Source organism: Glandiceps talaboti, chromosome 4 (genome assembly GCF_964340395.1).
Source record: "Glandiceps talaboti chromosome 4, keGlaTala1.1, whole genome shotgun sequence".
Classification (NCBI taxonomy): Eukaryota; Metazoa; Hemichordata; class Enteropneusta; family Spengelidae; genus Glandiceps; species Glandiceps talaboti.
Genome location: NC_135552.1, coordinates 24,285,904 through 24,313,295, shown reverse-complemented (window position 1 = coordinate 24,313,295; position 27,392 = coordinate 24,285,904). Strand labels below are relative to the sequence as shown.

Sequence of the window (27,392 nt, the reverse complement as noted above, 5' to 3'; positions counted from 1 at the left end):
TCATCAAGGACAGATGCATTGAAAGTGATTTCAGATATTTATTTATTTTGGACGGTCACTCAGTAAAGAATATCAATATCGATACAACCACGAAATAAAGTAACTCAGTCACAATATAAAAGAGACGCATGTAAGGCAAAAATAAAAAAAATGCTTGTGTCCGATAACATGACTTCAGAAAATAGAGTAGGTAGGTCGGAATTTTATTTTATTTTCCTTTAAATCTTAATAATTTCAGATAAAATACTCGTCGGTCAAAATGCTTCCGAGTTTGTGGAGTCAATGAAGTAAATGAAGACAATTATAAGTTAAGTAGACGAACACATTATGCAGACTGTACTGTTATAGTCTAAAAATACCTGGTTTCTCTATGGAATACAATTTTTTTAAACGACCACAGATGAGGCAAAGACGGAAATAGAAGTAAATTGTTACCATTTTACCTTTTTGTCTGCAAAAAACTGTTTAGGGTCGGGGCCTTAAACTATGTTATCGTAAACACACTATTTTTTATTTGGCCTGAAACAGTGTGAGTGGGGACTGACCAATAGCTAAAACAAAGTTTATCAGTGGCCAGTCCCCATTCAGAGAGAGCAAAGGAATTGTATCTACTAGTACTAAGGCAAAATAAAAAAAAACGTGTGTTTCCGAGAACCCTATTTTAAGCCGCCGATCCTAAGCATTTTAACATCGAAAACAAAAGGTTAAGAAATTCTCTGTCTTCTTGACATTCATGTACGTCTGTGTTTCTTTCCCCAGTGATGTCTGTACATATTTCATTAAACTATCACACAGGGGTATTCTAACAGACATTTCGACGGTTTGTTTTTTGGTCGAAGCGCAATATTTTACAAAAATGAAAACAATTAAAACGCTGTGATAATATAAAATAAAATTCGAACCTACCCACCCTATTTTCAGAGAAAACCTACAATTATATTTTTGTCGCCTAATGGCGATGGGAACAATACTAAACACCAACTGTCTATGGTGAATTAGTAACAAACTTTCTAAGAGCACTCTTGAAATAATTTCTACTTAGATAAATAAAACATAAATACACCAAAAAAACACTTGTACTGTGACTCCTGATTTTCTTTCTTGATTCTAACTGGGGTTGGTTTAACTTTTCTTGAACAAGTTTGAGACTTTTATTTCCAAGGTGCAAACTTTGGCATTGCCTACATCACAGGTTTTATTTTCATATCAACGCGTTTAAGAGAATCGTCGTTTCCTTTCCAAACGAACCATGTAACTGTTTCATCATCATAATATGTATTATAATAATAATAAAAAGAAGACGACCAATACCAATATGTTTCGTCCTCTCCTACGAGGTATTGGCCGTTCAGATTGGTCGACCCACATATGTCATTTCCGGATCCGTTGTACCACCATGCCCCGAGATGATGAGTTGAACATGATACATACATGTAGGACCATTCATCGTTGTCCCTATCTCTCGTAGAAAATTCATGATCTCTGTGGTAACCAAGGCCGTCTCCTGAAATGGACAACACGTGAAATGATAAAGGCCAGGTAATAAAGTGGTCATATTGGTGAGAAATAAGTATTTATTTGAATTTTGGAGTAATAAAACAACTCCACGGTATTTTTCTCAAACCAAGTCTATATTTTTAACTCATGTATTCAACACAATTGCAAAGAAATAAAAAATAAAAAATATCATTTATGGAACAAGTTTGTTATTGTACGTCCAGTGATTGTAAACAAACTTTTTACACGTGTTTTTGTTTTGTTTTGTTTTGTTTGTTTGTTTGTTTGTTTGTTTGTTTGTTTGTTTGTTTGGGGTTTTTTTTGCAACAGGGACTTGGGGCACTTTATTATACATGTATATCATTCTATCAAATGGAGAAACATAGTAAACTAAAAATTAATTACTACAGCACTCATTTTCATCCATATGGTCCCTTTAAATCCTATGTTGTAGCATTAGTTTTATCTCATCCGTTGAAGCCATAAGACTTACATTGGATTATTCTTTTCTATTCTACTTTATCTATAGCTGTCAGACAACTGTTTTCATACGAACATTTTAATTTGCCTGAGTTGTAGTGTGTTGCCATTGGTTGCATTATATATGTACTGAGTTGTTACTCTCTTACCAGAGATTCCTGCTGTTTATAAAATAATGAAGGTGTTAATTTCCGTTGCATAGATACGTTAATGTTGATCTCTAGTCACATTATCGGTCATCTCTATCAAGGTTGATATCATTTTGTACATTTTTGGGGGTTTTTTTTACCTTTTATTTTCGTAAATATAACCAATTGAGCCTAAGCGCCCCCCCCCCCCCGTGAATGGACAAGCAAAGACAATATGATGGACATTTCGTTCGAATCCATTTACCCCCGATTCCCTTTCCAGACAAAATAAAGCAAACAAGAACACCCCTTTTTTAACAATCCGTGACAAACTGCATCCAAACCTTCCGTTTGCAACTGTAATACTATTATTTTCTCTTATTTATTTGAGATGTCTACAGGATTACCCTATTTACAAACACTCAGAAAGTGGAATTAAAAGACTAAACTACATTCAATCTTTACAAAAGTAATACAAAAAGCAATGTACATTTCGCCTCTAAAGATAAAAGATGCGTGCGTTGCGTCACTTGAGGGTCTTGGAAACGATAAAGTCATAACTTGGATAAAGGAGTTGTTTTATTTATGGTTTAACCATTGCAGAAGGTTGTACCCAATTTATCATGGACTAACAACATAGATTATACACTTACCTGCTCCTCCACCCTGATACGATCGTAAACGTAGTTTATAGTTGTCGGTTTCATTACTTATTGCAAACCATTCATACAGTGCATAGGCGGTCATGTCGTCAAAATCTTCTAGGTCCACTATGAGTTGATACTGAACGCCATAAGTTATGGACTTATATTATCTCTAGGGTATGAAACTGATTTCATCCACGATGTAGGCACATTTTGGGTTACGTTACCTAGGAGAAAATTGTTGGGTATAATTATTGAAGTGTGGTAATTGTTCGGGTTACATTACCTACATCTAATAACGTAGACATTGTTGGATAAAATTACCTCTGATGGACTAAATTGTAGAGTTACCCACCTGTGACGCTGACTGTCACGATAGACCGACTGGTTGTCATTTCAGGCCCGGGTACTACACCATTTGTAATATAACAACTGACAATAAAGCAACTCAAAACTCATTCATATACCTACAAACATTAACATAATCTTGACGGCGATGATATACTGTTCACAGTAGTAAATTATTGAGCTTCCTACCTGTGACAGAGAACGACGACCCTTTAAGATGTTTCTGCGGTCCATAGTGTTGAGACGCTGAATGCGTTCGACGTACTCGTTGTCAATTCAGACATGGATTCTCCATCAACTATATAAAAAAAACATTGAGAATAGAACAACTTGAACTTATTAAAAACTGCAAACCCTTAAAACGATCTTGAAGGTGATTTTATACAACTCACGGTGCACCAAAAGTGATATGATCACAATCCTATATTGTGAAATACACATTTCTGATATATATTTCTGCCTGTTACAGGAAACGATCGGTTGATAAACGGAGGAAATACAGTAGGTAAAAATATGTAAAGCATATTGCGGTACAAACATAGTCAATATTTTATTTGCCCAACACAACAAATAATAATAATGTTGGTCATTGATATTATATTGATCGATTTATTATGTAAAACGAAACAACAACACTTTTCATAACCACTATACCCGTTATAAGTATGCGTTGATACTGAACAAAGTTTTCGATGTACTACTAGCAAACCAGAGTGACCATACAGTTTTAGCAAGCAGCACGATCTTGTTTTTACATCTCACGCAAGTTTTTTTTATAAATTACATAAAACTAAATACAGACACTGATAGCGCGAAATAATATATAAAATGATACGTTCTATCTCACTGTGAACACAAATCAACATTACTGTTGGGTGAGACAAGGAAGATTCACGGACAAAAATGTTGATTTGTGTTCACATGTGTGTGCACGCGCTATCAGTGCTTGTATTTTGTTTGTGGAATTGGTAACAAAGAAACGTTGTGATAGATGTAAAAAGCACCATGCCGCCTAATTGAAACGCCATAGTTTTTCTGGTTTGGTAGTATAACGAGTTTAATCTTTGGTCGACTTCCTTACCTGTGTTCCTTTCTAGTACCAGGAAATATACCAGCGAGGCAGTAGCGACGAGAATACCAACGATTAAGACAGTCACCGTCACTGCAAGTAACACATGCACGCGTTTTATTTTTGGTCGAGCAGTCACCTGCGGGTGTTCGCGTTTGTCTGGCGCAACTTCCATCTCACTTCGAGCGTCTTTCCGTGCTTAGTGGTTGATTTGAAAGAAAATCGCTCTCTTTAAGAAAGAAACCTTGACATAACCAAAGTGAAAATAGCATCGATCGGAATTTATTACACGGACTTAGGCTATGTTGGTCAGGTTATTTTTTTAAAGATGAAAAACAAATAGTGTTGTTGTTGTTGTTGTTGTTGTTGTTGTTGTTGTTGTTGTTGTTGTTGTTGTTGTTAAATTAAAAGTCCAAAAATATAGCCATTCGTCATCTATATATCATATATGGACACTTTACACTATATGTAATATTACGACGTTGCTGTTGATGGATGCCCCAAGGGCGCATTCAATAATTACATTAGGGGGTCTCACGGGAAATCAAGCCCGGTCTGTTGTTAAATATAATTATAAACTTTATTATTTATATGATCACCCCCCCCCCCCGATGTATTTAAGGATCCCCGATTCCATTTCTAGAATGTGGCCCTCTTTAAATTCCTGTTCTCTTGAACGTGGTCTGAGCTTGAACATGACCTCCCCCCCCCCCCCCCATACCCTGTTCACAATATTTATATTATTAAAAATTCCCCGGCTCTCCTCATGTATATGTAATTACTGAAGGCTTCCTTACTAAGGCATCATAAGACACGTGGTATCAATTAGAGAGTGTGCGCGCAGTTTGTGCGATTTTAAATTGGTTCTACAGTAAAAGAAGATAAAAAACGGAAAACATACAATCAATGCTAGAAATAGAAGTGATATGACACCAAGCTTGCAAGCTCGCCAAAGAAAACGTTTTGGCGCGGGTATATGTGCGCCATCTAGAGGCAATAACGCGAAAGGTGTCAGTGACCTTGGGGTCACGTCTCCCATGTAAATAGTAAACAGTACAGAGCGCATGATGATGAAACGATGACACAACCGTCGACAAAACTACGAGAACTTTACGTGTAAGTTGCAGATTTACCGCACTTCTGTACTTCTTATTATAGTATCCCTTGTGACAAATCATTACGCGCTTTCTAATACCTGGAGGATCTGAACTGAAGTTGAAGAAATTTAAACGTTTGGGCGTGTTTTCAGTGTACCGTTGAGAGCTGAAATGTAACATGCGTTGTTGGTCGGTGACATTTTGCCTGGTCTTGTGTCATGACTCGTTAACTCACCCACGCATACAAATATAATTAGAAACATAAGCAGCGATCGGAAAATCGAAAGTTATAACTACAGAAGCCACTTTGACGGTATCCACAGCAGCAGAAAATATGGGCTTTGTGTAACTGTACAGTAGTAACTGTGACATCTTTGACCCCGCCGTCAAACGCATTCTGCAAAGTGTATTGGAGTACTCGTGGCGTGCCCTACTTTTGAACTGTGGGCTCATCAATTTGAAATATACGCCTGTGTGTCTCCCCTCTGTTAGTGTTTTTCAGTCAGGTGAGTTATGATATGTTTATAGGAAGTTTTAATGTTGTAATATGTTTGTCATGTTCATGGTGTTTCCATGAACTAATCTGAATACTAGTAATTGTAATCAGTATACCGTACGTGTTGTAGGTTTGTTCATATATATACTTAATCCAAGACCTTTGTCATATATTATGCCAAGAATCTGTCATGGCCTTGAACTGCAGCAGTATTCTGTGCGTGTGGTAAGTAACAGTGAAAGTATTTCTGATCGCCCATTCTCTATGGTCAGTGTCAATAGTATTTCAAAATCAATGACAATGTACATGGTATTGTTAATGAAATTGTCATGGTCACATATATAAATAAATTATAACACATTAAAAGTATGTACATTTGAAGTTTTCAGGAGAAAAAAAAAATTATTATTTTGTTAATCGAACTTTTTCTATGAAGTCACAACAATTGAGAATTAGTTATGTGATTGCCAGGAGCAATGAATATACAAACTATAATGAATTCTCTTGGATGTGTTATATTATTTAATATCTGGAAAAAATCATTATTTAATATCTGGAAAAAATCTTAGATATTTGTGGTTTTTCACAAGGGAGTCCTTCAGGGAAGTTATTTTTGAAGGTAACAATTTTGAAATGTTCAAACTAATTTTAATCAGGGTCTTATTTTGTATTTCTGTCCTGTAGTTAAAATAATTGTCATGAGAAAAATCTGTGTGCAGTATATCCTGGGAATTGAACCTATACCAGAAATAATTGAAGCCTTCCTACATATATATAGTTGAATGACATGGTTGCTAGTTATTTATGTTGGCTTGACATTAAAGGGGAACACAAGTGAAGCTTCATCTTAGCTATAATTCTTTAAAGGCCTAATAAAAAATATTTGTGTGGTGCTGATTACACTCAATTTTAGGATAGGTGGGGTAGGTAGATTTTTAGCACAACTGAACTGAAGGTTCAGTAGTGCTATAGGTATGGCAAAGTGTCTGTCTGTCTGTGTGTGTGTGTGTGTGTGTGTGTGTGTGTGTGTGTGTGTGTGTGTGTGTGTGTGTGTGTGTGTGTGTGTGTGTGTGTGTGTAAACAACTTAAAGTCAAAAACTGCTGGACCGCGGACCGATTGCTTTGATATTTGGTGGTCATGTCACTTCAAGTGTCTAGTTGGGAAATTGTTCAAATGAAAATGATTGCATCAGAGATGTGGGTTTTGGGTCAAAAAACTTAAACTCCTAAACTACTGGGCAGATTGGCATGAAATTTGGTGGGAACATTCTTAGATGTGAGTAAATTAAGATTGTTCATGACATGATGATTCCCTCAGTAATATGCAAATGAGGACTAAAAATGTGTATTTTTGGTCATAAACCTATAATTCCAAAACTACTCAGCAGATTGGGCTGAAATTTAAGAGGGATGCATCTGTGGGTGTATAGATGAAGAAATATTAAGCACATAATGATGTCATCAGTAATATGCAAATTAGGTGTAAAAATGTGAAATTTGGTCAAAAATTTATCTCAAAAAGTACTCAAGGTCAATGAGACAAACTTAGTGAGATGTTTCTAGAAGTGTTATTCTGCAGATTTCCTTCAAACTATATTGAAACATTTGACCCTAGCAACAATGACCATGCCCTTAGCAACAACCGAATGACAGTATATTTTGCTGAAATAACATCATCTGGTAGGCAAAAAATGTATGCAAATATCCCTAGCAACCATGATCACGTCCATAGCAACAGCCAAATGGTCGTGTGTTTCACAAGGATAACAGGGATTAATAGACAATTGAACAAACATTCAATTAAATTGTATTTAAATTTGCCTAGCAACAAGACCACACCCATAGCAACAGTCAAATAATCACGTATATTGCATAGATAATATCAGGAATTCATACACAAGTTAACAAAAACATTCGAACATGTATGCAAATAAATATATCTAGCAACATGACCATGCCCATAGCAACAGCCAAATGATCGCGTATATCGAAAAGATAGCAACATGGTTGGATAGGCAACTGGATAGTCATTCAGCAAATGAAAGCCTATTATTAGCATGGACTAGCATATGGATAAACATTTTTAAAAACTGTACAGCTGTGCTACAATGCCATATATATATAGAGAGAGAGAAGGAAGGAAGGAAATATAGAAAGAAAAAAGATGACTTGCATCCAGAGATGGTGATCTGCTAACATAAAATTGTTCACTAGTTTCATAGTCAAGTTTGCACAAATTGATGCAAGGGTATAGCCACTTCATTTTATGAAATTCAACCTTATCATTTGTCCAAGCATTGAATAATTCAATATTGTAAATGTTACACAGTGCTAAATTAATCACTGGTATTAAAGGAAACAGTACATGAGCTGTACCAGTTTTTTTGCTTTCTGTTTCTAACTTTAGGATATCAAACCTTTTGCTGAAATATTGAATGTTGTTGAAACGTTAAGTCAGGGTTTCAATCCTGGGTTGTCCTATTATTAGTGATATTGCATCACTGTTGCCATGCCGATTAGATAGGATCATTATTTAGTGCAGTATCAACTTTTTCTGTACCTCTGCTAGTCTTGCTGCTAGACGTTCGGGCTTTCTTTTGATAGTATAAGCGAACGAAGTTCGCAGTGAGGGGTTGCCCGAACAGTCTAGCAAATGTCATTTTCAGACCGGACATTCCATTGAGATTACATTGAGCGGTGGGTTGGGCCATGTATGCATATATATACTTTAATATATTCAATCTCTGCATGCAGGAGTTGACAAACACATTTACGTCATTACTATGTCTTATCGGTTTATGGTAATTGTGTTTGATGAGTGTGTAGACGTTGTCATTCACACATTTTAGTTAACGCATTGGTGGTTATTTTTACAAGCCCCTCCTTAAGATGAATATGCATGAAAAATTAGCTATTGTCCTTTGTTTGTGCTTGTCGCTAATATGGTTCTCTGATTGGCAGTTATTTATATCCTGATGACATTTGCTAGACCTTGGATGTTCCATCCTCGATAGCGATGTTCGGTCGTGTGTCGTATTCTATCGGAAGTACATCCGAAGTTTAGCAGATAGACTATACCTCTGCCTGACAACTGTTTAATCCTAATCGTAATCCTAAACCAAACTGTGCCTTTAAACCAATCCTTGGTTTGTTTATTACTATTTTACATAACAGGAAGCTCGTCAGGGAGTTTTAGTTTGTGAATTGTAATCATGGAAGGACCTGAGAAGTTTGACCAGATGCTGGATAATCTCAATGAAATGGTTGCTGATCTACAGATGACATTTCCGTTCCATGAAACTGCAAATAACAACGAAACAGGAAGCAGAGGTCAAGAAGGTGAGAATGATTCATTCAGCTCTATGAATCAAATAAAATACAAAGTTTATACAATCAAACACATGCGGGTCTTAGTAAAGAAACATTGACCTCAGGATTTCATGACAGAGATTCTGGGCAAGTTAGAGTAGAACAGTGGCCAGATTGTACAAACTAACTGCACACACACTTGTATCAGAGCTAGGGAGTTAGCATTAGGGTATGGTTAGGGTTAAGAATAGGCTTAGGTGGCTCAATCGTCTACTATAAATTACTATGCTTGTCTACGTGGACACTGGATGCTGTTTCATTATTGACGCTGTACATCAATCATTAGAGAGTACTATCAACATTAGATAATACAACATCCTAAAATCAACAGATGCAAGTGTGTCATGCTTCGTACTATCTTCAAAAAAGAATCAGCTGATCATACTGCCACCTAGAGATCAGTAGTCACCATGTGTATAGGGAATTTATCATACTGAAGAGGATCGTCAATCATGGCAGATCAATAGTCAGTAGTTGAACTGTGTTTGTGTTGTAACTGTAACTTTGTAAGGTATATAAGGTAAGTTAAGAAATGAATTCCTTGATAACATATATACGGTAGTTGATTTGAAACGCACACATACATATACGTCTCCATCACCACATTTGATTATTCAAATTGGTCTCCCACCTGTATGCAAATTTAAATCGAATTATTTGAAGAAAACTAAGAGCATGTCAGTTACCTGAACTTTGACCTTACACATTGACCTCTTGTTTGTAGGTCCTTTTACATGGGGTCATAGTTGTTAAATATAGGATTAGAATCCATGCGTAATACCTACTGTTGTGGCTTTCAAGAACCAAGCTTATTTGCACAGCCCACTCTTTGAAATATTATGTCTTGGAGTTTTGTAAATATAAATCTTTAAAAATAAAATATGTAAAAATATTTGAGACTTGATGTATCACAAAACCACAGTTAAAACCCACCTAAACCCTAGACCTAATAAAGTGTACGTCTTTGCTTAATTGTAGTCACAGTGTAAAAAATGTGTTTTCTTGACGAAAGTGATGCCACGTTTAGGTTGCTGTATATGTTTGTATGGGGCATGTGTGACGGCCATGAAAAGAAACCAAGCTGAGCTGGAAGTCAACAAAACAGGATTTCATCATTTTGCACAAATAGATTCACAGAACATTGCTTATATCTTAGATATGTTTTTGAGGGAATAACAGATTCTTGGTATTAAATTTGTAGAATTTATTGATTTAAACATAATCAGTCCAAGGTAATTATTAAAGGTACCAAAAATGGAAAAAAATAAATATAACCAAAAATTACAAATATAACAAAAGATAATCAAAATTCATAAACTATGATCTTTATTTTGTGCATTATTACTAATAAAAATATAATATAAAATTGGATGTCCTGCAGTCAAGAATTAACCTCACAGTGTTCTAAGACTGGAATATATAGGTTACACTGCCTTAGTAGTAGGAATATGCACACACTTTTAGATAGGATTCAATTGTGACATTGCAAAGTTCTCATATTGCAGCACTCAATGTACACAAGTGTTCATCATTCATGACATGATTTCAGATACAGCAACATCTGGGATAGTTGCTTGGCAAGTACAGCATATATTGCTTCAGGGGGATATGTATGTATAGCCTAGAATCCAGTCATTTAGTGATTTTTTTCTTTCACTATTGCCCTACAATGTCTGTTCTTTTGCTAGCGACTGTTTACTAAGTTTAATGGAACTATGGCCAAAAAAGGCACATATTTTTATTTGGTTTTGAATTTGATATCAATAGCATCACTTCCTGATTAGAACCAACTCGGAGGATTGAGCTATACTATGTGTAAACACATATCAAGGATACATTTCACGATGGACATAGTAGATGTATCTAATGGATTTGCAGGATATTGTAACAAAATTTTAGGTTTCAGTGAACATGGCCATTACAGCAAATTGGCAGGTGCTGTAGGGGAATGGACTGAAAACAAAAATTCCCACACGACTTGATTCAAGGCTAAGAAATATTACTGCTTTGATGTCAAATGTTACGATTTTTGCAAGATCCCTAATTTTGTGCCAATTTAAATCGCAATTCATACTCATCATAGAAACATTCACATAATAATTCGGTCGTAATATTTGCACCTTCAGACCTATTGTGAACTTCAATGTACATGTGTGAAACCAAAAGTGTGGTATCAAACATACTGCAAATGTTGTGATAATACAAAGTAAGATTCACAGTAGATATACAAAATGTATACAATACATTCCTGAGATGCAAACAGCCTTGTTGGGACACTGATGTGTAAGATGAATAGATTTTGGGTTCTTCTGCTTCTGAGTTCTATTTAAACTGTAGCTGTCAGCAAAGCTCATATTTACACTCATTTGTATGCAGCCTATATATCACAAAAAGCGCTTCCATAAAACTTCATTACCAGGGACTTTAACTAGTCGATACTTTGTCATTTAATACTGAATAATTATGATTTATTGTCGATAAGCCAGCCAGTCCAAGCAAGCACCTTAGCTGTCTATAATTATTGTCAAAAAATATTATAGATGTAACATAATTTATACAGAATGACTTTCTGTGGACATGCCTGGCAAATTGATACTGACCTAACACTTAGGGCCATGACGTTTGTAATTATTGTTAAATATGATTGAAGTTAGCAATATTAAGTACCAAATTGGCGTTCTATAGAGATACCTGAAAACTGGTACTTAGATATCATCCCCTGTAATCTTTCCTTCCTTTAGCCAAGGAAAATATGAGTGTCCTAAGGGGCCTTGTCACTATGACTCGCAATTATAAAACCCTTAGGTCACATGTATTGTCCAGCTGAATGAAGAAAAATTTTGGGGAATAATATTATAAATTATACCTCCTCAAGCATAATTCATGAAAAAGAGGGGAAATAATGGCAATTTAGAACATTTGACTCGTATTTCAAGACTTAGAACCAGTACATTGTCATAACATATGGAATGATGGTATATAATCTATATTATTTTCAAAGATAATGATTCGGCTTATGCATGGTATAAAAGCCCTTGTGAAAATGAAGTAATACTGTATTTATAGATGTCATAGATATGGATAAGGGGTTTAAAAGCTATGTGTATGAACATATTCCTTGCAATATCGGATTAAATCCTTGACATAGCAACATCTGTCCTGCCAGGTCCCTATTCAATATAACTGGGTTGATTACGGCTGCCACAGACCATTTAGAAATAAATAGTATTAATGAGACTCAAAACCTGCAATTTGTGGATTCAGAGCCCGCCCACGCTTACCATTTGACCATCATAACAACATAGGGACGTATGTAATGATGTGACATTAACAAAAAAAAACCATGATTGAATGATAAATATATAATAATATATATTATATATTATGCTGACACAGAATATACTGGTGTTAAATCAACCATAGAAACTTAATATTTCTGAACAACTGTCTTGTTTGTTACTGAGATGAATCACTAAACGTTTCAGTCACACAAGGTTTTACAGGATGCCATGGCAACCAACTAATTATAATACTTGTGAACACTTCATTAGTGTGGTATATTTCCTGATTCATTCACTTCACTTGTACTCTGTGTCCATACGAGTAGAACGAACCTCTTGTCAAATCTGGACATCTTCTGATACCTGCTGTCAGGGAAAGCATCATGTTTGGCAAGTATAGAAATGTGTCGATAGGTTGTGTTCCATTTTGGATGTTAAAGAGTCTGTTGATTCTTTATAAATGCTGTAAATGTATACATTTTAAGCTTCAATATTGTGATAACCTTTGTATGGTACAAATGTGTGTTTGTAAAGAGAGGTCAAGCTAAGTGGAACAGGGCAATATTCTTTAGCATAAAAATGAACATAAAGGGACATGAGCCAGCTTTAGATATTATTTTATTCAGTAAATACTTATACTTGCATAAACCTCATCTAGTATCATATATGTATATGTGCACTGAAAATAATATAAAATCTCCAGTGTTTTTGATAAAGTTGGAGAACCTCGATACAGAAAAGGAGAAAGGGATAAAAATAGCAGTGTTTCTGTATAGACTTGAGGCTATGGTAATTTTGTTTGGGAATTCAGGTGAAATGAGATGGGAACCCTGGTAGATTTTACCTGCTTACCACCCTTAGCAAAAACACTGGTAGGAAACCCAGGTAACATGACATGGGAACCCTGGTAGATTTCAACTACTTACCACCCTTAGCAAAAACACTGGTACTGAACCCAGGTAAAATGAGATGGGAACCCTGGTAGATTTTACACAAAAAATATTGCTCTCCATATAATGTTGGCAGCTTTGTGTAATTTGTCTGTCTGTCTGTGACAGTGTGTGTGTACATGTGCATGCATGTCAAGAACTGAATCCTAAAGTCAAAAACCACCAGACCGATTGCTTTGGTATTTGGTTGGGACATTTCATTTGTTGTGTAGTTGGGAAATTGTTCAAAGCAAAATGATTCACATGTGTTTTGTTTGGGTCAAAATCTCATTTTTGGTGTCAAAATATATCAAATTTGTCGAGAATGTTATAGGGATTTGCAGACATAGAGTTGTTCGATCCCATCGGTGGTATGCAAATTAGGTCTAATATTTGCTTATTTGATCATAAATCTTTAAATCCAAACTATTGGGCAGAGTGTGAAATTTAAGAGGGATGCATCTGGGGATGTGTATGATGAAAATGTATTGATGATCCCATCAGTGATATGCAAATTAGGTCTAAAAGTCTCAATTTTGGTCAAAAACTTATATCTTGAAAACTACCTGGTGAATGGAGCTGAAATTTGATTGGGATGTTTTTGGAGGTATACTCTGTTGATGATCTGGTGCCCATATTTGGCAGTTTAAGAATTACAACATTATGGTTGACTCGGTCAAAAAAGGTCACGGCCATGGCAGAAACACTGATTGGCCGTTATGTGTGTGTGTGTGTGTGTGTGTGTGTGTGTGTGTGTGTGTGTGTGTGTGTGTGTGTGTGTGTGTGTGTGTGAGTGTGTGTGTGTGTGTGTGTGTGTGTGTGTGTGTGCGCCATAGTGAGTTGATGTTTGCCAGTCATATGCCATACTAGTGTACACCTCAACTCGTCCTAAGGAAGGCATTAAAAAGCCTGTACAATACTCTCTATAAAAATAAATAAAGTTGAATGACATTTCATTGATTTCTTCTTCTTTGTAGGAGATACAAATTCTGTGACCAGTTTTACTAGCTGTTTTTCTACAGTAGCTGATGATCAACCTTTACTGGCCAATGAGAGAGTCAAAAATCCCCCTCCTGTACCACCCAAACCAGTTGGGATGTCCAGAAGTGTATCAGTTCCAGTAGGAACTAAAAAATCTCACATGACAAGGATGAACTCAGAGAAATCACCAAATGTACCCAACCCTTTCCCTGAGTTGGGAGCTATTACCAGTAATAATGTAAAAAACACAGAGGTATGATCTCGTATTATTAAGATTCAAAATGTCCACACAAAAAACCCAAAATAAACCGATGTTATTTGAATGATAACAGGATCCAAAGCTATTTCTAGACTTAGTATATTCCATCCACAGACACTCTAATATATGATGTTTTTCAGTGTGTAAACAATTATGGATGGCAATATAAGTTGATATAATAAATCAGGTTGTCTGGCTGCAAAGTTTAGCCGGCACTTATAAAGCCACAAGATGTGTCTCATAGATCCCTGTGCTACAGACATATTTCTGGCTGTAAAGTGTAGCTGGTACTAACAAAACCACAAGATGTGTCTCAGAGATCCCTGTGCAGGTCCCCACAGAGATTTTGTTCTTTGACTATCTACTCAACAAACATTTTTACAATTTTTCCTTCATCCACATTCTGGTACACCTGAAAAAATTGTGTAAATTTTACAGATGCCATGCATGCAGAATTGAAAGCACTAACTTTTTCTCATAAAACTGCATACTAGGAGATCTCAGGAAATGTAGACCATGTGACTAGAAAGTCAATCATTTTTCTCATATTTTGATTGTTAGTCCTATTTATCTTTTAAAAAAACATCAAGTAAAGGTATTTTCTTTCAAGACGATGGTCAAAAAACTACTGTATTTGCTGACCTAAAGTTGTAAAAACAGTTGATACTTGATAGCAGACAATTATTGGGCAATACAAATGATCGGAATATTGCCTAAACTCAGAGTCTATGTACTTACAAATACAGTAATTATAGGTAATAAGTTGCAAACAATCTAGACTTAAAATATATATTTGCCAATTTTGGGAGAATGAATGTCCATGGATAATCAGTACAAAATGGTACAAATAAAGATTTGTACTCTCAGAATCATAACATTTTTGGAAAGATAGAATCTCAAATTTTTCATTATTTTCATTCATAGAACTGACAGAGGTACTGACTTGAACAAAATGTATGCAACAAGTGAATTATGTGATAACAATACATTTGACACTGTACAAAAGTTCTGTGGATCACAATACAGCAATTCTCAAATTCTATATCAAGAAAACTGAGTCTTTGATATGAAAACCACAGGAGGTGAAGTTTTTGCATACAGTAAGAGGTTGATCACAGTGTAGTCTAGTTACTGTACATGTAGTCATTCTCTACGATCTCTTTCTAACGTATAGTCAAATGGACAAATTGTATTCAAAATTTAAGTAAATCTCCTGCTGGGGATGGGATGAACAGCGTATGTCAGTTGTAATCCATCACACACTGACAGGAAGTTGTTATTGGTTACTTCATTCAGTTTACTACAAACTCAACCTCCAGTTTGAATATAAGTGACGTGACAATGCGATAATGCCATCACATTTATCTCAAGGCTCCAGTAGCATATGTTACAGTTACTGTAAACTACTGCTGTCAGTAGTAAAAACAGAATTATGTTCTAGAGAAATCCAACAGACTATACATACAGAGGAAATGATCGTATCGTGTATAGAATTAGACTAATTAAAGGGATGCCTTCATCAGTCAAAGTATTATATTACATGTAAAAGGTGTCTATTATTTCTATACAAGTCTTGTTTCCATAGTAACACTTGATTGAATGGGATATTAATCATCTCCATCTTTCCTGCCAGGAAAACAGGAGCTTTGATAACAACAGGGCAAGATTTCCAGGAAGTGACGACAAGAGCTATGACGACGTAAGTACACACATTTATAGAGAATTCATGGAAATGGGTTGTATTGGTGAACAGTTTCCAATTCTTTTGGATTTGACTCTCATTTATACCTCACACAAACCAAGTTGAACACATTCAAACAAAATATGGAATTTATAACCTGGTCATTCTATGTCATGACAACAAGTGCCTATGTCTATGATGCTCAAAATCTGAGTCAAATTATATAAAATTGTCGTCATCTTCTCAGATTTATCATAATATGCTTGAACAGGTATTATAATATTGTATTATCTCCCAATAGTTTTCTTTCTCTGACAGGAAAATTCTATTAACCTAAGGGTTTTGTTACCATTGTCTTTTGACTTGCAGTGTTAAGACCCCTTAAGTCATTCATTTTTCCCATTGCTGAAAGAAAAAAATATTTGGGAATATTATTTGATTGTATTCTCATGTGAATACACTTGATCATATAACTTGTGACCTCCTCTGAATTGTCGGGATTCTGCCAATGTGAAGATTTTCTAACAGTACACTTTCAAAGATAAGTGTTTAATTGTCCACCACTGATGAAAGCGACATTCAGATCTCATGTATCTCTGACAAACAGTGCTAAATAGTAAAGTGTTTTACTTTTCTGTCATTGTCAGGAAGACAGCATTTAAAAAAAAAATTAAATGCTAAAGTTAGTGATAGCTCATAAGGAATGACCAGGTCATGCGCAGATATAGGCAGTAAAGCACTATATAAGTACGGTAAACCACCTTCATAATTATAGGATGTCATCCTGTCTGGCAGAGAGTGCAATGCTGGAAGTAAATTCATGTTATCCTATGAACCAGTTTTATCTGGGAGTGACAAAGCCCACTGAACAGGAGCTGTTTCCATGACAATTCGTGATTACCAGTATTGTTGAGTGACACCTGGATTGAGAGATTTATCAGTGAGCTAGCTAGGCTCAAACAAATCAGAGTATTCCTTGATAGCAGACCATTAAGTGATCGGGATGGCATATATTATTACTAAAAGTGGCATAGTCTGTAACTGAAGTCCCATTTTCACCAAAAGTCAAGAATCCGAATGAAACAACACTTAGACTGAAACCATAAATAAATGTTGCCAATGCTTTGATAGAGATAATACTGAGATGTATTCAATAAGGCTTGGTTATCAACACTTGTATATTTAAAAAAAATTGACAACCACCTCCTAATTCTCAGGACTCGCAATAACATTTTACTTCATGCTAGAGAGTCAAACAGAGCAAAAAGTTTTAATACATCATGTTTAGTGCATGGAGCAGCAGCAATGGTGTCAACCAAGAGATCGAATGATTATAACTTTCATGTCGCCCTTAAGTGGTAAAATGCTGTATCAGGTTATGAGAAATGTGGTTCATGATAATAATGATAATGTTAATTTTTATGTAGCTATTTCTCACACTGTGCTCAAAGCACTTTACAATTATTACCCCTGGCACGGACTGTATGGCAAAATGGCCCTTTATACTTCCTCAACTCCCTGGGCAGCATACAATCCATTGCAGCCTCTGTAAGTGCATAAGATTAAAGCATTCACATTGTCTATCCTACCAAATCTTGCCCAAGGACTTTAGCTATTCAGAAACAAATGACAGGGCTCGAACCTACAACTTACAGATTCCAAACAAATTTCCCATTTACAATTGAAGCCAGTGAAACCTGAGATGTTGTCTGGCACAAACAATGTTCCTTTATTTCATTGTCTGACTTTAAAATCAAGTCTTCATTGAAGACATATCCCCCAACATTTCAACTTACTAATTCATAATCTGAATTTTATGGCTAATAAGTGTGGTGACCATTCATTGAAACTATTGTGAAGGTCACAAAATAAAATGATGTATATGTTGAACTACTGTATCTGACCTGTGTACCATGTTTGGTTGAATTCGGCATGTGTCACATTGTTCAATACAGATGGGAAAATATTAATAGTATGCATCCTTTAGGTATCAGTGAGCTAGCTTTTTAAAACAAGACTGAGTCCAGAAACTTTGTGTATTATAAGTTGGAATACATCAAGCAATCAATATAATGTAAACTGACCATGTGATTGTAGATTAACTTCCATAGCAATCAGGCATTTAATCACTTCACAGATAAAGGAAGCTTTACTACTGTCATCAGCGACAACAAACTATCTATAAAAAGTTGTTAAAGCATGTATATCTACATTTGTTTGGTGTGAGCACAACTGTACCTGTTGAAAATTAGTGCCCAAACTTAATCGAAGTTTGTATGCACGTAGCACGTAACCATTTTCAAAAAGTGAGCCCCATGTTTTGCATTGAGAAATCGATATCTTCATTTGGACTGTGAGCTGACTATAGTGTCGTTGTTTGAGTTAACTTTATCTTATGGCAAATCATCACTAAACAAATGGCAGTGTCACAAGGTATTACTTCAATGAAGATACAAACAATGGTGCCCGCATCAGATCAAGTCATTCACAATGTAACAAGCAACAAAGAAAATGTCATTACACAGCAAAGGAAATGTAACTTGAAGAACTTTCAGGAAATGAAAACTCAAGAACTCCCAGGGAAATGTAAACTCAAGAACTCCAGGCACAGAAACAATTGGTAGATTACTACATTCTGTAATACACCTTTAAACTTTCCTTTTTATGTCTTGTCAAATGAAGTTTAAACCACTTTTCCATAGGGATTTAGAAAACGTTATTAGTGTTGTAATCTTACAGTGACATACTTATACAAAGTGGGATTTCATGATTTATATGTGGGAGATTTGTTGGTTATGTTACATAGATTTCAGTGTCATAGCTAGTTGAGTTAACACTTCAAAGGTTCATTGTGTGAGATGTTATCATTTATGTGATTGATTTTTGGCTTTTAGTTGTTTTATATCTTTATAGCTTTTCATCATCAAACGATAGAAAGACAGTCTGTCTTCTTTAAGTATGAGTTAGTAGTGCTTGGGAGGGGGGGGGGTAATGATTGCAATGGGTTCTGTCCATGTGCATATCCATCTGTGCCTACTCATTCATATCTTTGACATGCAATGTCAAATTTCTATCAAACCTGGCACAAAGGTGACATACTATATAGGATACATGATTGTCACTTTGTTTCTAAACATCAAATTTGACGGAATGGTAGCCATTAGTCTAGTCCGATACGTGTTGTGATCATGTCCACCATATAGTCAAATGGATTCCTCTAGCACAGAATTCTATATTTACCACCTGCAGTGAAAGCTTTTGCTATTGTAGCATTGATATAAACGTGGTGACGCTATCTTGGCCTCACATCACTTACATTCAAACTGGAGGTTGAGTTTGTAGTCAACTGAAAGAAGCAACCAATTACAACTGCCTCTCAGTGTGGGATGGATTACTACTGACATGTGCTGTTCATCTCTTCCCCAGCAGGAGATCTAGATTTATTTAGAGTTTCACTAGAATTTGTCCAGAGAGAGAGATGGTAGAGAATGACTACATGTATAGTAACTAGACTATAGCCACATTTGTATATAGTCATAAATAACAAAAAAAAAAAGGGTCATCCTAACCAGTATTTTGAAAGATATAATGACATATCTGTTTGAATGAGTAGGGCATAGTTAAATTATCTAAATCAAAGCATATCAAGTCTAATGTGTTCCCCCACGACTTTGTCCCCACAGTATAAATATCATTATTGTGGCAATGTAATTCCGTATATAGATTGTTTGCCATATATAAGCACATTCAAAATTTATACATACCTTACATGTAATTATTCATCCAAAACAGGAAAAATAATATTCTGGAGACAAAATAATAGTAGCTGTATACTTTTGTGTATTTGAATGCCTAAAGCTGATATCATTAAAATTTCATGAAGATTACTTTAATATTATAAATTTATGATGTATCTGTTGTAAGTTATAAAGTTTGAGAAATGATCTTGTTAATCTTTTATGTTTGCTCTCAGAAGTAATCAAGAAATTTACTCAAAGCCCCAGAAACTGTGTTTTTAATGTCATTGTACTTTCTGAAGTCTGTAAGTGTTTCGTCAATTGGTCACACCAGATCAGTAGCCCACAAAATGACTATTTGTTGACAAGTGATCTTAGAAATGATTCAAATTGTTATGTAAGTTATACCATTGCAATCTTGATAGACAACGGGTTCTAAAAACTCAAAGAAATGGCCATGGCATGTAATCCTGAAAAAATTACACTTTTTCAATCAATTCCCATCTTATTTTCTGCATGTATGTTTGAGTATTTCCAGTCTCACGTCAGCCATGCAATAACATAAAGTCACTGCTAGGACATTTTCAATATTGAGTATATGACTAGCAAAGCTTACAGATGACAGACTGTTTATATGTACTGTTTACACACAGATATCAAGCCAATTTGTATTGTTTATTTGTACTGTTTACACACAGACATCAAGTCAGTGTATAGTAGATGATTCAACAAATTAGAAGGAGTGTAATTTTTCCAATAGCAATTTGATATACTTTTCAAAAGGCAAATATTAATTAAAAGTCATAAAGATTTACAGTCACATGGGACTGTAAAACAAGCAGGTAAACTTCAGTCAACTTAGTATATAGAGATTTAGTCATGTTTGACTAATACCCTCTTCTTAAATCTTGGCTGTTGGGGCTTTAAGTCTATTGATTTGAGATTATTAATGTCCTCCGGCAGATTTGTGACTGACAATGATAATCCTGTACAAATACACTTATCCCATGGCCCATGGCATTTATCAGATCTAGTTTGCAGATTTAATCTGACTTATGTTTAATCTCACTGTGCAGAGCTTCAGATACAGAACAGTGTACCTGGGTAAACTTTGATCCATGGAATGATATGATTGGCTAGTAAAAAGGTCAAAGGTCACAACTCTATTGCTTGTGAACTGTGTGCTTGTACATCAGTGAGATATATTCCTAATTTAGTGGTTTTCTGGTTGGTTTCATTATAGATGTATCAGGCTGCATTTAGAGACAGTTTCAAATAAAACGTGCTAAAAATCAATAATGTATTTTCATGTGTTTACAATTGAAACAAGACAATTTGGACCGTTTACATACAAACACTGTCAGAAGACAAAGCCAATCTAAGTGATGCACAATTGTTCAAACATAAAATAACAGTCCAGAGCATTTGTATATAAGTACATCATCGATGGAGTCAGCATTTGCAAATTCTTGCATTTTCATGTGTAGTTTTGGCATCTCTGTGTAAAAGCCTGGGAGCTGCCAATGCAACAGAATAGTTTCATTTGCATTGGAAAATAGTACAGGACCTTAGTGAACATCATTATTCATGATGTGATCATAATCAGCATATTTGAAGCAGGAAATATTCTAGACTATCTGCTTCATTAAATGAAATTTTTTCCAGACTACACATACCGGTAGTTCATCAGAGTATCTCAATTATGGGAAGTTCATCAGAGTATCTCAATTATCGTCATTTACATTCCAATATAGTTGAGTAACTGCCCATATTTTGTCACAACTGTCACAACTGTCTCATTTCGTGATATTTTATTTCATCTGCACTAGTACACTAGTAGATCAAACAAAAATACTATCTTACATATATGGTGCACACACTGACTGTCAGGCTATCATTATATCTGTTTTGCCATACAAGTCAACGTAATACTGAAATAAACTATGCCATTTAATATAAATTGAAAGGTTGCACTCCATGAATTGATGTCACAAATTGGCAGACAGTTGCAATTGGTTAGTTCCTGTAGACAATTGTTCGTTAACTGAACTCCACCTCTCCAGTCTGAAACTAAAATCATGTGGGGACGGGATAACATCATCACATTTATATGAATATTTAATCTGTTAACAAAATGTAAAAAAAAAAATTCCAGTGTCACCATACAGTTTTTTTTTAAATAGAGGGCAAAATGGTAACAAAATTAAGATATTTAGAATCCAATATGGCTGTCAATTTGTGTGTTAACTCTGTAAGGTTTGTTTGAAATTGAGACAATGAACCCCAATATAAGGTATATGGGACGTTATCACCAGACTTTTTCCCATAAACCCTTGCAGAAAATTCCAAAAACAGCTGAACACATGTGCATTATGTGATCAGCCACTCAATTTCATGTAATCATTACACAATGTCATCTATATTGACGTGATTCATGTTATTTTCACCAAAAAGGATGACAGAACTTAGACTGAGAAAGTGTACATGACAAAAAACATAATTTAATATTGTATGGTCACCCTCCCTGGTGAGGGCCATGGAAATAGTTCAGTGGAACTAGTCTTAATCCAATGGCCCAGACACACAACATATAAACTACAAAACAGAAAATAAAATAAAACAAAAACATATCTGAAAACAAGTATTGACTTGTACCTGTTTTCTAACTTGTCCGAACATTTTCATTTTTCATATGTAGGAGTATCCGCTCAAGGTGTACAATGAAGATGGCAGCATGAAAACTATTATCATACAAAAGAACTTTCTAGCAAGAGATGTTTGCAGTCTGATGGTAATCAAAAATCATGCTACAGATGATAAAAATTGGGTTCTAGTTGAACAACTCTCAGATTTAGGATTGGGTGAGTCATATTTACTTGTCTTTTGTTCTGATATTTGTATTTTATTTCTGTTTTCAATGTGTTTGAGTCTGACAAGAAGCAATTCTTTTTTTCTTTTTTTTGGCCTTAGACAGCACATGCACATTTTTTATGGTCTTGACTTTCCATTATTTAGCCCAGCAAGGTGAAAAAATCTTGCTTGAACATCTTTTTAATCAAATTGCTGAATTGTACATGTACTGCATGCAGATGAAATGCAAATGAGTTCAGTCAAGTTATCCTAATATGGATTGCCCGTTATGATAAATATTCAACAAGTGATTTGACATGACATATGACATTGTAAATTTATTCCCTGCGACTCTGTAATAAAACTTATTGTGTTTTCAATTGTAATACATTAGGCTAGTTTGAATGTAGTTCATGTAGTATGTGTGTGTGCAAAGGTTAAATGTACAAATGTAATTCACGTCTTGGTACCTGCTGAGTAAATGTTGTCAATAACATGAAGAAAAAAAGATGAATGTACGATGTACAAATTGAAATTTATCAATTTTGCTCATAGCCTTAAGGTTTGACTGCATCTGGAACATTTCTCTTTTAAACTGTTTTGTTAGGTGTAATTATTTTCTCATAATATACCCCCTGAACAGTATTTAATCACCTGTGAGTAAATGTATTTTTATAGTATAGTGCAATATATCCATTCAAATTAATTTGTGGGTCTGCACCCAAAAATCAGCACCCCAATGAATCCTGATTTCAACTTAGTATTACTTATAGATAAAAATAGACCTCACATTGACATGTACAATGTGTAGTTATTGGTATGTTAATGATGTTAGGATGCCCCAATATTTTTTTTATGCTTCTCATTACTTTTTCATGGCAACTATGGGTCAGTCTGTCTATTTTTTTAAAAAAATAAAAAAAATAAAAAATCATCTTCATGTTTCTCTTCCTCCTCTCTATCTTCTTTTTATTGGATTCTGGGTAACAAGCCCATTCCCAGCTTCTCTACAAAATTGGTATGTTTTCAGCCCACCACCCACCCACCCACTTGAATAACTTCTGTCATGAAAAAAATGTTCTGTTTTTGAACAAGTGTCATCATCGCTGCCGTGACTGTAGATGATGTCGACAGTCTAGACACTTGCTTATTCTTGCCAGAGCGGGTACTGTTCCACAAAATATTAAGGTTGGGCAAAAATAAAATATCGGAGCTGAAAATTTGGGTTGTTCGGGTAATGAGAAACAGAAAATAAATAATGTCACCCTTAGTGTATATATTGTTCATTGTCTGATCAAAAATATAATACCCCTGTTACAGCTTTTGCAGCTTTAGCCCCTGCACATTCCCGCAATGAAAGGAATTATTGGCAAACGGGTTAAATAACATGAACACAGTATACAGTCATCAATCATGATATTTGCACAAGTTGAGAAGGATTTAGTTTTAATTTAGTTCATTTTATACTCTATAAGTCCATTTAAAACCCAAAACTAAATCTAATAATTTCTATAAGACTTCTTGTTCTTCAGTAAAGTATTCAAAATTGTGATTTTTTCATGTTTCACAAATTCTGAAATAGAATGGAAGCATTTTGCTCATTTGCAAATTACACTGACCTACTGATATAGTCATGTATTTCCAGCAATAATTAGATGGCCAAATATTTTTCTTTCGTTCATCCAAGGAAAATATGAGTGACCTAAGGGGCCTTTATACTCCAAGTTCTGACTAGACGAATAGCAGCAAAACCAGGTCATGAATATTTTCTGGCTGCATGAAGAAAAATATTGGGGAATAATGCAATTATACCACCTCAAGCAAACTTTATGAAAAAAAAGGGAAATAACAGCTAATTTTTGAACTTCACATAACCAATGGCATAGACGCAAGTTGTCATGACGAAGGACAACCAGGGTATAAAAACCCATATTTTTTGTACAAATGGCATCAACTTGGCTTGCATGAGGTATAACAATATATATTATATATCCTTCCTTTAACATAATAAATTAGATATATCTTGAGTTGAGTTGCAAAGAGAGTTTGTCAGTTTATGAACTTTCGTGTCTGTGTTTTAAACTAATCAAAGGACTTTACAGAATGGAAATTACAAAGATGGCAAAAAGTCATACATTTTTGCATGTATCTCAACCCAATGTCTGCCCCCAGACAGTGTAACACTTTCTTAGATAGAGCTCAAAATTGTCTGTAGTCCCGGACACTTGGATGTAAACATCCTGTCCAGACTGATAGAAAATTTGTAGCTGAAACAGTTCGCTTGGCTAAAATGTGACCAACAAGTGAAAATTTTAGCCAAAACAGTGTATTTGGTTATAAATGTGACCAACAAGTGAAAAAGTGAAACCCAAGTCATTAAGTGCCTCCAAATAGTGCATTGTACATAGAAAGACAAAGATGTTGAGACTCTAATCTTAAGTGGAAAACACTAGCTGAATGATGTCAAATTGAAAGTCTAATGGTGTTCTACAAGATTCATAATCACATTGTCATCATTGATATGCCATTTCAACCAAAACAACATGTACATCTTTCACAATCTGCAAACACATTTAGCCTATAGTACCTTTTGTGCACAAAACAACTCCAGATGCATTCAGAAATGTCATCAGTGACACAAAACTTTAGCTATATATTTTCAGGTATTTGTATTTATTTTTCATGTAGTCACACACGCCAGGCATACATCATATTTCTAGAGTCTGAGTCTTCATTTATCAGCTTGATCTTTTATGGAATAAGAAGAAGTGAAATACTGATATAATATTACTTTGATTTCTGTACCACACCCACCGCAACACACACCCACCCACACCCCCCCCCACACACACACACACTTCAATCCCATCATCAAATGCAGGTGGTATTGAAATACCAGTTCCAAAGTCACCTTTTATCAGATTGCTCATCCAGTATACGTGGGTTTGGATGTTGCTAGATTATGTGTATCATTTCTGTACATTGTATATCACAAGATTTCTAAAATTAGAGAATTCCTCCAGGGAAATGAAGTATCTTGGAGTGCACACATCAGGGAGAAATGTGCTCAAAATGTTGCACTAACTAAATCTGTGTAAAGACTAAGGCAAGTTCAGTTGTGAAAGAATCTTTTCATTTAACAAGGCATTGAGCTGCTGTCGTACATAAAAATTATGTCTTAAAATTGTATGATACATGCACATAGTGTAAAACATTCATGAAATGGTCATACGAATAACTGCTCTGCTGCCTTCTTTGGCTTCAGTTTTTGTTGCTAGGCAACCAAGAATGACTTTCATCATGTGACCATCATGATAAACCCTGAATCTATTATGTGAGGTATATATATATTATAGAAAGCTTCATCATCAGCAGCATATTGCGTATAAACTTGACATCACTTTCTGTTTCCCAGCAACAAGGCGTTACCTACCTTCTGTGAAGTGTAGTTTCAGAATACATGTAGACACTTTTATCATTATTCTCTGAACAACAGTTGCCTGACTTGACTGTTCTTTTTGTTGCCCAGCAACAGGGCATATTAAATGATGAGGAACATCTTAATATTTGTGAACCTGTTAATGTATATTTGCTCTCTTTTGTAACATCCCCCCTCCCCAAATTTTGACAATACATTGGGAATATGGACAAAACAGTCAATGTTAATGTATATTTGCTCTCTTTTGTAACACCCCCCCCCCCTCCCCAAATTTTGACAATACATTAAGGAATATGGACAAAAAAGTCAATGTTATTGTTAATGTATATTTGCTCTCTTTTGTAACACCCCCCTCCCCAAATTTTGACAATACATTGGGAATATGGACAAAACAGTCAATGTAATGAATCCTTTCAGATGAGTATGGCTCTGACAGCTCTAAACCTTTTTCACAATTACGCAATTATTGTTAACATTTCAAGTATGTAATTTGCATTTCAAAAATGAAAGAAATTGAGAATTTACCGTGTGAAAATAATCAAAGGCACTCTCTCTGTCTCTTAAAAAACTCAAAAAGATTCAGAAATCATGGGTAATGATGACCTTTGACTGTGTGAGTTATAAAGGAGTATTTCAAAGGATGTGTAGTGTTTTTCTGAGAAACAGCTTACAACTTGTATGTATTTTCAAGGGTTTTTCTATTGAAATCATGGTTGTAATTGATGTGACAAGTGCTTTCACTCACAAAAGTAAACCAAATATATGACATGTACTGTATGTATGTATGTACAGTATGTATGTATGTATGTATGTATGTATGTATGTATGTATGTATATGTGTGTGTGTTTAAGTGTGTGTGTGTGTGTGTGTGTGTGTGTGTACACATACACAGAGAAAGATCTCAGAAACCATGATTTCAAACTTCCTCAAGCCCTCACAATCTGTTAATTCCCTATACTACCAAATGAGAAATGTCCAAACTCACTATTCAAATGTTGTTGTTGTTGTTGTTGTTGTTGTTGTTGTTGTTGTTGTTGTTGTTGAATTTTTTTTCTGTTTATAGTTGTTTTTCTAAAGGATGGGATGCAGGCACTAACATTTTCTTG

General features: G+C 35.1%; 1 protein-coding gene across 1 annotated transcript in view; it reads left to right on the top strand.

Moving 5' to 3' along the window:
• Positions 1 to 5,740: 5,740 nt before the first annotated feature.
• LOC144434369 (growth factor receptor-bound protein 14-like) overlaps positions 5,741 to 27,392 on the top strand; it is a 45,884-nt gene continuing 24,232 nt past the window's right edge. Inside the window, exons 1-4 of the mRNA XM_078122820.1 lie at positions 5,741 to 5,769; positions 8,934 to 9,098; positions 14,316 to 14,572; positions 22,695 to 22,857. Of these exons, the coding sequence (XP_077978946.1) occupies positions 8,972 to 9,098; positions 14,316 to 14,572; positions 22,695 to 22,857 (547 nt within the window). The 5' untranslated portion in view covers positions 5,741 to 5,769; positions 8,934 to 8,971. The remainder of the gene's footprint in view (positions 5,770 to 8,933; positions 9,099 to 14,315; positions 14,573 to 22,694; positions 22,858 to 27,392) is intronic.